The sequence below is a fragment of the Mauremys reevesii genome, linkage group 11 (genome assembly GCF_016161935.1).
Source record: "Mauremys reevesii isolate NIE-2019 linkage group 11, ASM1616193v1, whole genome shotgun sequence".
In the NCBI taxonomy this organism is placed as follows: Eukaryota; Metazoa; Chordata; order Testudines; family Geoemydidae; genus Mauremys; species Mauremys reevesii.
The window spans coordinates 55,606,697-55,622,583 of NC_052633.1; the positions used below are offsets into that span (position 1 = coordinate 55,606,697).

The 15,887-nt window shown below is 38.3% G+C and overlaps 1 protein-coding gene across 18 annotated transcripts in view; it reads right to left on the bottom strand.

Moving 5' to 3' along the window:
* Positions 1-15,887, bottom strand: part of KYNU (kynureninase) — a 135,652-nt gene that overhangs the window by 33,174 nt on the left and 86,591 nt on the right. For 17 of the 18 annotated variants that reach the window (XM_039495114.1, XM_039495115.1, XM_039495132.1 and 14 more), the window contains 6 exons: positions 15,319-15,380; positions 13,014-13,085; positions 11,714-11,788; positions 10,148-10,294; positions 2,578-2,676; positions 2,129-2,202 (listed from right to left, as the gene is read on the bottom strand). In XM_039495114.1, coding sequence (XP_039351048.1) covers positions 2,129-2,202; positions 2,578-2,676; positions 10,148-10,294; positions 11,714-11,788; positions 13,014-13,085; positions 15,319-15,380 — 529 coding nt within the window. The remainder of the gene's footprint in view (positions 1-2,128; positions 2,203-2,577; positions 2,677-10,147; positions 10,295-11,713; positions 11,789-13,013; positions 13,086-15,318; positions 15,381-15,887) is intronic. The other variant, XM_039495117.1, reaches the window with a different exon arrangement.

Here is a 15,887-nt window from a genome sequence, read left to right on the forward strand (position 1 = left end):
GGTTTTTTTTTTTAAGTCTAACTTTAAAAGGGAGACTTAAAAGGGTGAGATCTTTTATGGGACCAACTTCTGTTGGTGGAAAGGACAAGCTTTTGAGCTTAGAAAAAGCTCTTCTTCAGGTCCAAGAAAGATATTCAGTGTTTAAATTTTAAAAGAAAATGTGATGTATTCTCTTTATATTAAACTGTCTTTTAGACACAATTAGGTTTACTTATTTTTAATGTTATAACCATTTCCTCTTATTAGATTTATTGGACTCTGATTTCAGGTTTACATGCAGACGACCTATGTAGGATGTGTACATGTATGTATTAATGGAGTTTAAAACTATTATAATTTACTAAAATTCTCAGTCACCAGTTTAGCATAAAATGAGGTTAATTAACTGTTGCTTGAACTTGTATTAGCCAGTATTTAGAGTATAGCTGAAAAGTGAAATTGCCAATTAAAAAAAACCTTCGGTCAACAAAAACTGGAAATCACAATCCATTTTAGGGCAAGTATGAGCACTTACTTTCTGTAATGTAATCTGAAATATCCCTGCATATACACTTTTAATTTCAACACCCTTATACACTACTACTTATAATTTAGGGCAAAAAGAAGAGTTAAGCAATTCCATATTAGAGATGCAAGAAAACAAAAATCCACATGGATTTTTCTTGGTTTCGCGTTATGGGTTGGATGTTTGTTTTTAAACAGGCTTCTGATCCTGCAATGAACTCTGAACAGATGGAACTCCACACCTCACTGATTTCAGTGGGACTCCATATAGACATCAGGAGCTGCACATGTGGAGTTCATTGTAGCAATGTGAACTAAGCCCATGACCCTGGTAAACCACTTGCTGACACAGATAACCCTTCTTCACATGAGTAATCCCATTCAAGTTTGCAGTGTTATACCCATGCTGGTCCCAGGATATTGGACAGATGGTGGGTTAGGTAATATCTTTTATTGGACCAATTTCTGTTGGTGAAAGCGACAAGCTTTTGAGCTACACAGAGCTGAAGAAGAACTCTGGGTAAGATTGAAAGCTTGTCTCTTTCACTAAGAGACATAGGTCCAATAACAGATACTACCTCAGCCACCCGGTCTCTCTAATCCCATTCATGTCAGTGGGATTACTTCTGAAAGTACATATTGGCTTGACTAGGCATTTAAACTCAGCCTATGTTGGTTTAAAAACTCTGAGGTTTGAAACTTGGATGCCACTTGGTTGGTTTGCCTGCATAAAACCGATTCATTCTAACCACAAACTGAAAGCAAACGTCAAGAGGTGAAAACCAAATGGATTGAAATGCAAAAAAAAATCTCATGAACCTTTCTGAAGCAAAACTGCAAAGATGTACACAGCTCTATTCCTATCCCCTCTGAGGGGGAAAAAAACAGCTTTTAGTTTGTTTGTTTTTCAGATGTGGTCACATTTATCCATTTTCTTTTGTGGGGGAGGAGAGAAGGCAAAATTATTAGATTTTGTATACTGTTCTAGCTTCAACTATAAGTACCTGTTTATATAAGACAAGGTCCAAAATAGGAACTGTACAATTGAATTCCCTCAAATTTGGGAATGAGGATTGTTGATAAGTATCCCTAATTCTGAACCCTCCCTAAGTGCTCTCTGTTTCAAATGAATTTTTAAGAGAACAGCCCCTTTAAACAGGAGACACCAATCCAAAATAGGGTGACCAGACAGCAAATGTGAAAAATTGGGACGGAGGTGGGGGGGCAATAGGTGCCTATATAAGAAAGTCTCAAATATTGGGACTCTCCCTATAAAATCAGGACATCTGGTCACCCTAGTCCAAAATTGTGGGAATTCTCACAAGAATAAACTATACTTGTGATTTCCTACCCTCAAGATATTGAGCTCAGAAGACTTTCAGTATTTGGGGCCAAAATCTCAGAAGAGAATCTTATGAAGTTCTAATATTGTTGAACCAGAACTCCAGCCCTGGCTGGACCTGGAAGCTGACCCTCTAAAACCTTATCCTCAGTCAGTCAAATGGAATAAATCAGCAATGTCACAAAGGCAACAGTGTATTTTGACAGAGAAAGAGAGAAGTGTTTTCCCATTTAAACTGTACAACACCCCTGTGGGCGTTCTTCGATATGTAGAAATACTTACGCTGGTTTTATAGTCTGGGAATGTTTCTCATGAATGTAGGCACCAGCCAGGCCCCCAGCTCCAGAATTTAAATACTGTAAAGAGTATATGAAGACATAGACATTTTGCTCTCATTATTTCTCACATGCAGCATTCCCTCATCCTCCCTCCATAAAGACAGGATGATTATGCAATTTCAATCAGGCTTTTAGCTGAAGCTCTTTGGCCTCATCTATTGTATTAAAGTTATGAGCTTGTTGAAAATAGATATTGTTAAATATTTAATTTCTTCAGATGTGTCTTAAAAACCATCATACCCAAGATAGGTGCATTTATACCTTAGCCAAAGCTTCTGTTTGAGTTTTGGTCCAAGGGGCCAGTACAATTCCTATTTAATCTGACCCTCTTAGCCCTCTGTTCACTGAGACATAATTATTAAAAACATTCTCAAATGCTAGAGCAACTCTCACCTTGTAGGAACACCAGCAGGCAAAATCTACTCCCCACTCATGTAAATGCAGTTCTATATTACCAGCAGCATGAGCCAGGTCAAAGCCAACATAGCAACCCTAAAGGAAAGAGAGGACTTTAATAGACTCCCTAAAAGGATAATCACCATAAAAGTGACTCTGCAAAAAGATAAATGGATAGTTGTGCACATCTGCTCCCCATATCATAGCACCATCAACGTCATATCTGTTTGATTTGGTGATAGAAACAAGTTGTGTACAATGTGTGTGTATCCATCCTCAAATGAATAGTTTTATGGGCTTCTATTCAAGGACACAATTTTGGGCCCCCAAATTTGATCCACTGTAACACTGTGATGGTACGAGAAAAAAATATTAACAACAAATAAAAGAGTGTATTTAAGAGACATGTTTTGACATGCTGCAGCGACAAGGATAAATTATTTATATCAGTTACACAGTAAGGGTCTGATTTTCAGAGCTGCTAAATATGTGAAGCTCCCATTGCCTTTGCAATTTTGGAAGTTTAGCACTTATGGAAATCTGTCCCTTAGAATTTTGTAACAGGTGACGTAGCATCATATACAGTACCATGCATTTTAAAATTGATTGTACTTGTCCTTACAATATACTAACTCCCCCACTCCTCCCTCTACTTCCTGTAAAGGTTCTAGAATGGCCATATCTAGGGAACTGAAAGTTTGGAATAACGGAGCATGAAACAAAACGTTGTTTTATACACAAAACCACCACTAGATGGCAGCGTTTTTAAATTAAAAGAGTGATCTAAAACTTGTACTATCATGCTACCCCGTTAAAGTGAAGAAAAATAATAGCGTATTTTGTGCATGGACTACAAGTTAATACTATTTTACATTTTTCTCTAAAGACACAAACAGACTTTTTACAAGTGGCATGGCAGGAATGAGAGTGAGAGCATGGACTTTAATACATCTAAGCCTGTAATAAAAGAAAGGATTTTTTAAAACTCTCTTTTGCTGTCTCTTGTACAAAAGGCATCTCAGCTAAATTATTAAAAGAATACTTTAGTGTACTTAATCCCCTCTTAAAAAACTGTCTAGCTAACCGAATGAAACAGCATATACAAAAATGTGACACACTAATTCTAATGAAGCTGCTAATGAATTTATGGAGCTGTAAAATTCTCTCAAAATGATGGGATGAACTGCCAGCACCTCATCACTTACCCAATATAAATATTAATGATGAGGGAACTGAAATAGGGGCAGAGTTCAGGTTTGGTTTGATAAGCATTCTAGCCTTCACATAGCAAGAACTTGTCTACACAGGAACATTGAGGATACTTAAGATGAATCAACTAAAGGAGTGAAGTTAATGTGCATTAAACACCTCCGTGAATGCTCTCATTCTGAAGTTAAGTGGCCTTCACTTTTACTTCTAAATGAGAGCGTCCACACAGGGTTTATTGCACATTAACTTTGCAGCTTTTGTTGATTCATTTTAAATTTTCTGAGTGTAGATATGCCCTGAACTATAGCTCATCTGAAAATCTTTCACTAGATTCTCATTGGTTCCAGTCAAAATCAGGATTATTGGGAATAGCCATTCCCAAAGAACATGCCAGCTTTCTACAAAAGCAACTTTAAAAGCAAAAAGAAGAGAACAAAGAAAGCCTGTCGTTTAAAATGTCTGCCATATCTTTGTTGTTGTAGATGTGTTGGTCCCAGGATATTCAAGATACAAGGTGGGTGAGGTAATATCTTTTATTGGACCAATTTCTTTTGATGAAAGAGACAAGCTTTTGAATTACACAGAGCTCTTCTTTAGGTACTTCATATTGTAAAGAATAAGTTCAGTGAGGTAGCACACGACTCCTTACAAGGGTGGATCGCCTTGTGGTTAAGGCACCAGAGTGGGACCTTGAAGATCTGAATTCAGTGCCAATGGATTTCCTGTATGACCTTGGGCACGTTTCATTTCCTTTTACCTCAAGTTGCCATTTCTGAACTGAGGATGATCATGCTTCCCTACCTCATGTGTGGCACAGTTATGTGAACAGTAAGACTCTCTCTATATATAGATTTTAAATGGCAATTAAAGCAAACTGAAAGAGCTCTCACTGCACCAACTGTGCAGGGAGGGGAGCTGTGTGAGAATGTTGCTTACAGAGACCATGTGGAGCTCTCCATCTGCTTTTGGCAGAGGAGAGGGATATGGGGTCCCCACTGCAACCTCATCTTTATTTCAACTTTTGAAAGGCATTGTTGGAAAGTGTCTGGGTAGTTGCTGGTAACTGGCAGGTAGCAGCTCAGCGTGGTCAATGACATTTGGAGAGAAAGAATTGACAGCTTCATGCAAGCACAGCTGGGACATTGTAGAAAGGAAGTCAGGAAGAGAAATGAAGATGAAGGATTTTAAAGCATTTCCTACTGGGACTAGAGAGATTAAAAATAGTGTACATGGTGTACACAGAGAGCTAAAGGCACAGTATTTTTATTACATAATTTATTATACAAAAGTGAACTTCGAAGTTAAAGTTTCCTAGAAGTTGCCCATTTCTTAAGTGGTTCAGGAGATTGGAGAGTTAGGCCCTAAAAGCAAAGATGAAAAAAAAGAAAGTAATGCTATCCCCTCCACTGCCTACACCCTGCTGAGGAGACCTTGGCACAATATGTAGTCATTTTCATTTATCTGAGAGACCGAAGATGGAAAAATAGCTTGAGGTGATTTTTCAAGCTTAATTTAGTTCATTTAATATTTAATGGCTTAATGAAGCTGTCTGTGTTCAGAGTTTTCACTCTGGGAGGAATCTTAGTTTAAGCAGAGAATTTAGGAAATTGATTTCAAACAATTCAAAAGGAAATCAGTAATTTAATTCATAAATAATTGACCTCAGTCTTCTTAAAACACTTTTTCAGACCTTTCTGAACTTGCATCTTAAATCTCTGTTTAAGCAGTTTTAGGGCAATCATTGTGGTGTACCATTTAAACTCCATGTTTAAAAAATTTTAAAGACTTCCTGTGAAGAACATTTCCCTCTGCTACTTAGTGGGTTGTTTACAAATTATATTTATTTCCTTTCTCTCATCACACTTTCAATTTTCATTTTACATTTCCTTCCCTCTTTTCTCTTCTGTTCTCTCTACTTTACTTTCTGTTCATGAGACGTGCTGGTTTATTAGTCATGAGTGTAGTGAGTCTTGCATTCTGATCTGAACATGAGCTGATTGCAGCTCATTCCAGTCTATTTTGGCATCCCAAAGATTACAGCTTCCTTTTGATAAAGTTTTGCCACTGGCTCTTAAGAGTTTAACTCTAGCCACTAACAGTTTCATCATCTCCAAAAGGGGCAGAAAGATGTGGTCTTTAAGGTAACTGAGCTTCAGTCCACCAAAAGCCAGAAAGACTAGGGTGAGGAGTTGAATGGGTAGCCATGGAAAGTACAGAGCATAGATTCCTGAAATGTTTTTTTACAGTGAGATTATCAACCTAATCTGTTCCCATTGACAACTGAGCAACTCACTCTCTTCCCAATAGAGATTGCATAATAGTTCTGTATCAGTTACATCAAGACCTTATATGATAAAGCAATATTTTTAACCATCTTATATATGAAAAATTGATTGTTGCTTTAAAAAAAAGAATAAAAATACCTAATTTAACTGTTCAATTAATCTCTCCCTCCTATGTATACATTTCTTCCTGCTCCTGCTGATCAAATGTGCATGCCATCTTCTCTCCCCTGCCACTTAGGCCTTGTCTACACAAGAGCAGCTCATTTCAGTTTAATTTACACTAATTTCTAACTGAATTCAGCTAAACCAAAATAGGGCTGATTTAAATCAAAATAAGAGTGTTCACACAGGGATTTGTGCTAGTTAAACTAAATTGGTTTAAAGTCACACCCTTAGGTAAAATAGTGCAACTTTCCTGAGTAGACAAAGTCCTGGTTCCCTTTTCTCCTGGACATTTTTCTCTCCTTTGTGGCTCTGGTCTAGGGGGATGGCTCATGTACCACTACCCCTTCTCTCATGTAACAGTGGCCCTTAATATACACAGCTAGTCTGGATCCCCTCTGTTTCCAGTTGCTTTTAAAGGCTTCTCAGATCTTCTCTGTAAGGAGAAGCCTGGAAACTTGTGGAAGCAGCTTCAAACCAGTTCTGTCAACACCCATGTCACCTATGAACTCTCCACAGACCACAGACTGGAAATTGCTGAAGTAAATGTCTTCAATATTTCAGGTGTCTGAGTATAGAAGAGTTTGTTGACTTTGTTGACTGAGGTAGAAGAGTTTGTTGACTTTGTATAAATGTATAGTATTTAGACATTGCAGGGGGCAGTACCTAAAAGGATCTTTGAATGACTAAAATTTCTTGTCATGTTTTTAAGGTCTCCCTCACCAGCAACACATGAATAGTGCTTAGAACTACACCTTTGTGTTGCATGAGTTTTCAGTAAATTTAGGATCCTGAAGCCACCCTCCCCAGGTCCTGAACATTACTGCATCAAAGGGGTTAAAGCACTTGACTTTCAATGGAAGTTGGCTCCTCGAGGGAGGTGCTCAACTGATACATGTCTCATTCCACCTTTATTTGGAATCATTAAAGCTTTGTAGATTTGCAGACAGAAGAGACACTATTTGGCTTCCAATTCTTGATGCTAATGGGATGGATGATTGCTGGAAATTCACTGTCCTCTAAAGTATTTCTATCGCATAGATGTAATAAAACGTGTGACTTAGATATATATCCACACAAATCCACCAATAAGCTCTAATGGGGACATTGGGGTCTGTACACCTTCCTGTACATACACCTCTAGCTCCTAATAATAATATACTAACATATAATATACTACTTGGATTGCCTTTCATCAAAGGATATCAGAATTTTCTGAAAAACCAAGGGTGAAATTCTGACCTTATGAAGGGACAGGATTTCATCCTAACACTTGTAAATACCCCAACGAGCTTGGTACATTGCTATTCCGTTAAGAGATGGGCAACATGGACATGACTTGCCAAGGTCATAGGGCCCCACAACGCCCTCAAGAACTTTTCTCATTCTGATTTGAGGACTATCGTTTTTCCTGTGTCTAAGACCCATTACAGGCAGAGTCACCTTCATCTTGCTTTGCCTATTCTACAGAGTTTACTTTTTCTCTAGTCACCAACCAGTAGTTGCCTCAGATAACACTGAGATACCAATCCCAGAAAAGCTTAAACATAGTACAGAATGTATGACTAATTTAGTTATAAGCTGGGGACGCACCAGTTGGAAGTAACGGAGGAGGAGAAGGACCTAGGAGTCCTGGTTGATCGTAGGATGACTATGAGTAGGCAATGTGATGTGGCTGTTAAAAAAGCTAATGCGGTCTTGGGATGCATTAGGCGAGGTATTTCTAGTAGGGATAAGAAGGTGCTAGTCCCGTTATATAAGGCGTTGGTGAGACCTCATTTGGAGTATTGTGTGCAGTTTTGGTCTCCCATGTTTAAGAAGGATGAATTCAAACTGGAACGGGTACAAAGAAGGGCCACTAGAATGATCCGAGGAATGGAAGGCCTGTCGTATGAAAGGAGACTTGAGGAGCTCGGTTTGTTTTCCTTAACCAAAAGAAGGATAAGAGGAGATATGATTGCACTCTTTAAATATATCAGAGGGATAAATACCAGGGAAGGAGAGGAATTATTTCAGCTCAGTGCTAATGTGGACACGAGGACAAACGGATATAAATTGTCAGTCAGGAAATTCAGGCTTGAAATTAGACGAAGGTTTCTAACCATCAGGGGAGTGTAATACTGGAACAGCCTACCGAGGGAAACAGTGGGGGCGAAGGACCTCCACGACTTTAAGATTAAGCTAGATAAGTTTATGGAGGAGATGGTATGATAGGATAACGGGCTTAGGTCAATAGGTCAATTAAGTGCCACACTGGTAAATAGTACAATGGGTCAATGATATGATATAACCTTTTTCCAGAGGGTATGGCTGGAGAGTCTTGCCCGCATGCTCGGGGTTCAGCTGACCGCCATATTTGGGGTCGGGAAGGAATTTTCCTCCAGGGAAGATTGGCAGTGGCCCTGGAGGTTTTTCGCCTTCCTCCGAAGCATGGGGCAGGGGTCGCTTGCTAAAGGAGTGGGTGGATCGGCTTATGTGGCCTGCATCTAGCAGGAGGTCAGACTAGATGATCATAATGGTCCCTTCTGATCTTGAATTCTATGATTCTATGATTCTATGAATTTTCCTAATATTGAAAACGTACAACATGCATACCTGAACACATAGGGCCTGATGCACTTAAGTCCAGCTTTCCAGTGAGTGAATGCTTTCATCGCCCCCAGTATAACCTTCTTTTATGAACTGATACAGTACACTAGCATTTGGCTACATCCTCTTTCTATCAGACTATCCTTCCCTTTAATTAAAAGACAGTGTTGTGAGGCTTGATTCATTAGAGTTAGCCAGGGACTAGGTGATCCTCAAGGAAGATGGTTTATAAACATAATTACTAGATCTATGTGGCTCTAAAATGTGCAGACCTAAATTCACCCAAGCCAGTGCAATGCCAGCTTTAAGCCTGGCAAGGGGCAGATGCAGTTACCATTGCCTGTCCTCCCTTGCAGTTTCTGGCACAAGGGAAAGCAGCTTTATGTTGCATTTAGAAAAATTAGATTGCTCAGTGGGTGCACTCAATGTTTGCATCCCACGGTCTCTTTAGCTAACTCGTGGACCTGCATTTGTGCCCAAGGGGCTCAGCAGAGGAGAGACAGAATGTATAACAACAAATGGAAGTCCTGGTATGATCAGGACTGAAGCCTCAAAAGGGTTAACTGTTCAGATACAGATACACTGCAGGTTTGTAGGAATCCAGTAACATCCAGTATGTTAATTCCTTGAGTATCTTAGGTCAGATAAGATATATCCAATAAAAAATGTGCTTCCTGATAAGTCTGCTGATCTCTTGTGGATAAGAAAACTTAATTAAGACTCTACCTTCCCCTGCATTCTGGAGGCAATCAAGATAGTTAAAAGAATTCACAGTAAGTCTCTAGTACACTGTCTGCAAGTTTCCAAGTCTGAGTCATTGTACTGAAAACCAGTCATCTCATGAAGGTGATATACTCAGTATCCTGCCTGTCTCCTGTTAACTAATCAGCTGAGTCAGAAGCTGTCAGCTCCACAATGAACTCACCTTGCCTGACTGACTGGAGGCAAAATGCTGTGATAGCAGTTGCCAGTGAGTGGGTGAAAAGAAAGAGAGCATAGCTAAATTCTGTTTAAATATAGAAATCTAATGCACAGTTTTGTAGGTTTTAAAGAGTTTGGGATGATCATTTCCTTCCCCATTCAGAACTCTTAAGGAAGAGCCCTGCAGAATTTAATAAAGAATAATAGCCTTTCTGTAGATTTTTTTAAGTCACCCAATAAGATTTCTATGGGAAATGCAAGAATATGATTATGACTTTCTATAAATCTTTAGAGTGATTTAAACAGACCACCTATATGTTACATACCTATCCAATTCATTGGATGGGGGGGAAGGATTATTTTAAACCGATTTTAGAGAAGTAGTCTTGAAACAATTCTACCTTTTCTTGGCCAGCCTTTGTTATTCTGGGGATGTCAAACAGCTGTCCTGTGTAGTACTGCACTCCACTCAGCAAAATTACAGCAACAGAGTCCCCTTCCTTCTCAATTATGTCAAGGATATCTTCAATTCTCAAGGTCTCCTCCTCCTAAAATAAAGTTAAAGCACATGTTTTACATCTACCCTGGCAGTAATGAAACTGTCATTTCTTATTTCACAATCTATATTTTACTATGTGCTGTGCTGCGTGCATAGGGAGATCAAAAGCGTATCCTAGCACAGCAATGATCTACAAAGGTAGAGACAGGAAATAGCCTTTGAGTAGGTTACTTCAAAAAATCAAAAATCATTAGCAACTTATTTTCTAGGTGGTAGATTCTTAAAAACATTTGTTTTGCTTTCCAACGTGCTTCACTCCTCTCAATATTTCAGACAGTTTTAATTTACAATATAAAAAGATCTTGGTGCAAACAGAATACATAATGATTTTTATATGGCATTTAAAAATAGTGACACCCAAAAGTCTTAAAAGCTGCCTATCAGGTCTCACCCTTATTTTTCAGCACACTTTGTTTCCCACAGGAAGCTATTCTAAATCTGCCATATTTATATTTCAAAAAATGGTACGTCTGACATAATCAGAAGTACCAAAAAAATCCCAAACCTGAAGTCACTAAATATAAATAAATTTCAACAGAAAAATCTAATTTTTATTCTTTATAGTAAGATTTTCCGCCTCCTTCCCTCCACATTTCTTCCCACAAAGTAGCATGTAAAAATACCACTATCTAGGGATCATCTAGGCAGTGAAAACTCAGAATGAAATTAAATTTGCTACTGCAAAGAGCTTGGGTAAAATTTGCTAAATTGGAAGTAACTGCTATTATCTTAACAATCTTTGAACATCTATCAAGGATTCAGGAGTAGGCTCTCTCTCCTCACGAGATTACTCAGATTTTAGAATCCAATGTTCATCATCCATACTATAGTTAGGTGGCAAAGTTCTTAATGTTGAGTAGAGACGGTAATGCAATCTCTCTCAATAATCTGAATTAAATATTTCTTGAAGCAGACTCTTTTCTTAGGTTGTGATAATAAAGATACAGTATGTTGTCTTTATGGCAATTTTTTAAGACAGAAAACTATAAGGAAGCTACATGCTGATGCTTCTGAATTTTGCATTCTTTTAGGAACCTATTGTGTTATGGCAATCAGAAAATGTACTATAGAATAACTGTTTTGAAAGATTATTTTCTTCCTAAGAGATAAATCCAGCAATTTAAGTCAGACAACACAGATAATATTGGTACTTAAAGTCAGAAATGTATGGAGAGCAACAGAATAGACAATTAGTGACCACTGATAAGTTTATCTGAAAATTCTAGGCACATGAATAGAAATAGAAGAGATGCATGTACATAACAAATGACAACAGAGGCTAAAAAATTTGGGGGGACAACACCTCCATTCTTGTACTAACTACATATATATAGCCAATGCTAACTAAGCATATATAGCCAGTTTTAACAAGGAGAGAAGAGTTCTGACATTTATATCCCTCACAAACCTTGCGTGGCTGTATCATGAGCATGCATTTCTCCACATCAAGTCCATGAAGCTGAAGCTGAGACTCAACAGCATACTGAAAAAGAATTAACATAGTACAATTTAGCAAAGCAAACAGAGATTTTAAAAGAAACGGCTGAGATTTTTAGATCAAATCTACACAGACAACTTTCATTAAATTAGTGGGTGAAATCCTGGCCCCATTAAATTCAATGGGCCAAAACTCCTATTGACTTCAGTGAGCCAAGGCTCTTTGGAGTAGGGACTGTCTTTTGTTCTGTGCCTGAACAGCATCTAACACACACAATGGGGTTCTAGTTCATGACTTGGGCTCATAGGCACTACTACTAATAATTCGACCCAATGTCTATATCTCCAAGACAGCTTTGAATACCTCAGCCAATGGTTTTATCACTAAAGATACTGTATTAATAATATTTGGGGGGGTAATGTCAAATATAGTCAAACAGAAATAATTACTGTCTATACTGTGATATAGACAGTAATTATAGTACAGTGGTCTGAAGTGAGGGCAGTTGTAAAGCTTATTATTGGGGTGTCAAAGGAACATAAATAGAGGGCACAGAGTTTGCACAAACGAAGTTATAGTGAACAAAGGCAAATGTAACCATTGAGCTCTGTAGCCTAGAATAAAGGCAATCTGAACTTCATGCATCTGCGTAACTGTCTTTGTTACAAATAATCCTATGAGTGATATTTGAAGTCATTTTATTGTGCCTTAAAGATAAAATTTCGTATCAATTTCCAAGAGTTTACTGAGTTGATGATTAAGTAGCACTGGGCCACAAACTCGAAGATTAATTTGCTGTATACTGTGACACGCAAACTATTGTTTCCTATTTCATAGCACACAAATTATGTTTGAACTAGTAATTTAAAATGCTAAAAAACAAGTATTTCCATCTCTGTCTGGGGAAATACAAGTGTTAATGTTGTGAGCTTTCTATTGATTTGGTTTCCATAAAGTAAAACAACAACACGAATTAATAAAACAGCTACAACTTCAGTTGATTTAGGCCAGCAGTTTGTTCAATGTCTTTAAAAAGACTAATAAATCAATGTACCCATTCAATCTTTTCATCTTGTAGCATTTTTATTTGAACGAAAGGAATAAAACTACAATCTGTAAAACATGCTGAGCTCAAAAGCATCTGACAGTTTTTATTTTTATTGTAATGGTACTTGGACAAGATTAGCTAATAAATATTCAAATCAGGCTACTGATACTCTTTCCAAAATATGATTAATAATACAAATATGGTGAAATATGAATTTCTTACATGGTCGGAGGGAAAGGCTTTGGCTTCTAGAAGAATTTTATAACGACTTGGAGTAGGGCTAAAAAAAGATAACTGTTAAAAAAAAATGATATATTGAAACATTTATCTAAGCCAAGACTAAAGAATTGATCCCCATGTATAATTTAAGAAAAATACAAACAATTTGCATTTTTGTAGAGCATGTCAAAATAATCCCAGAGCACTTGAAAATATTTAGTCTTTACAATACTCTTTGATGTAGAAAACTTTTATAACATTGTATCCATTTTATAGATTTGTAAATATGGCCACGGAGAGTTTAAGGGTGAAATCCCTATCTTTTTTAAGATAATGGCAAAATTCTCACTGACTTCAGCGAGGCCAGAATTTCACCCCACATGATTTGGCCAAGGTCATACAAGCAAATTACTGGCAGAGACAGAAATAAAACACAGTAATCCTGATTTTCCATCCCCCTGCTCGAATCACCAAGATCCAGATTATTCTCTTCTGTAGAAAAGCCTGCAGAGGGAGTGCAGAGCTTTCCGCAAAGTTCCCATATCATCCTCTGGTGATGGGGGTGGTGTTTGCTGCCATCATCCTGTGATGAAGGTTGTAGGGCCTACCTCCAGACCTAGACAATCAGCCGAAACCTAGGTCATTCATGCAGAGATTGTCTGTGTACCAGCTCTGGATCACTGCATCACCTGCATCTCCCTAACAGAGAGACTTCCAAGGTGATGCACCACAAAATGTATAATACAGACCCAAGCTGAATGTCATTTACCTACCTATGCTCTGTCTGTAGCCACACCCACTAACTGTAGCCCATCCACTTTCTACCCCCTCACATAATGTGGGATCCACACTGACAGAAAAAGTGGGAGCTCTGGGACTGTGCACAGAACTTGGGGGGACTGTGAAGTGATCTGACCCTAATGAAGCCAGCTTAATAATTCCATACTGAACAGTGAAAAGATTATTTACCCAGTGTTATATTTAGGGTCCTACCAAATTCACAGCCATGAAAAATGAGTCACGGACCATGAAATCTGGTCTCCTCCCATGAAATCTGGTCTTTTGTCTGCTTTAACCCTATACTATACACATTTCAGGGGGAGACCAGAGTTTATCAAATTGGGGGTCCTAGCCCAAAAAGGAGCTGCAGGAGGGTCGCCCTTACTTCTGTGCTGCCTTCAGAGCTGGGCGGCCGGAGAGCAGCGGTTGCTGGCTAGGCGCTCAGCTACAAAGGCAGTACCCTGCCAGCAGTAGCACAGAAGTAAGGGTAGCAATACCATACCAGGCCAACCTTACTCCTGCACTGCTGCATTAAGAGCTGGGTGGTCGGAGAGTGGTGGCTGCTTAATGAGGGCCCAGCACTGTAGGCAGCAGTGCAGAAGTAAGGGTGGAAACACTATACCATGCCATCCTTAATTCTGCGCTGCTGCTGGCAGTGACTCTGCCTTCAGAGCTGGGCTCCTGGCCAGTAGCCACTACTCTCCACCTGCCCAGTTCTGAAGGCAGCATTGCCCACAGCAGCAGTGCAGAAGTAACGGTACCAGTACCATAACCCCCTTACAATATCATTGCAACCCTCTCCCCCACAACTCCTTTTTGAGTCAGGACTCCGACAATTACACCATGAAAATTATGATTTAAATAGCTGAAATCTTTAAATTTACTATCTTTAAAATCCTATGACTGTGAAAATGATCAAAATGGACTGTGAATTTGGTAGGGCCCTAGTTATATTTATATACTATAGTCCTTCACAAGATGAGCCCATATACCATGCATTTTTTTACTTATATTGCAGGGAAATTATTAACACCTCCATTTCTCAGATGAGAATCTTCTTCTTGACCTCTGAAGTTTTGAGAGGAATCTAAGAGCAACTATCAAAATGTCACTCTGGAGATGTGTGTGGAACCCCAAAAAACAAATAATAGGTATTTGCACATATATGTCCTGTACAAGAGTCTTGAATGCTCGTTAGTCATTGTTTTATAGTGTACATGAGAAAATATCAGACTTGTCCTTAAAATGTTTGTGAAAAAAGCTTTTCTGCCCAGCTTTGTGTTTCCTATGGGCTGAGCAAGGTACTGTATGTACCAATACATAGGTCAGAGCACTCAGCAAGATCCTCAAGTCTTGTGAAAAAGGCATCGAGATCATTGTCCTGTGCTTTCTTGTAGGAACCTCCCCAAAATATTTTAATTCACATAAATGAAGACTTAAAATCTTTTCAAATTCGAGAAATATGGACTAAAGTTAATTTGACAATATCAAATTTAGTAAATATTGGAGAAAAAAAGAATGAATTTACCATCTGGAGATGCAGATTAACAGTCAGGCCATTCATTAAGGCTACTTCTTCCTTTCGAGCACCTGAAAAGTAATAACACAGAAGTTTCTCTCTTTTCACTCTGTGTAAAGTCTGGTAAAATGATGTAAAAAGCAAAGGCATGGTTTTCGGTCAGTGTTTCTCAAAAGACTAGAAGGAATGTTTGATGTGTCATCCCGCTGAAATAAAAAGTTCTCCTGTCTGACTCACTGGATCAGTTGACAAAAAATATGTATTTTTCAGGTTTGATATAGCCATTAAGAGATAATGAAGTAGCTTCATTTCCCAGCAAACCACCAGCTGATTTATTGTTATCATTAATACCTTAGCCAAATTCAACAGCAGTGTATGTTTGCCATAAGTACATCTCTAAACAAATATCTCTAGACAAAAATATATTTAAGGAAAATCATCCATTTTTTAAGTGGTTAGCATATAATGACAAGCTAAAATGCATCCTTAATTAAAAAAAAAAGATTTTTGCAAAATATAATTATTATCCACAGTCAAGCTTTTGGATTCAGCTTTTAGTACATAGCTCTGAGATAACT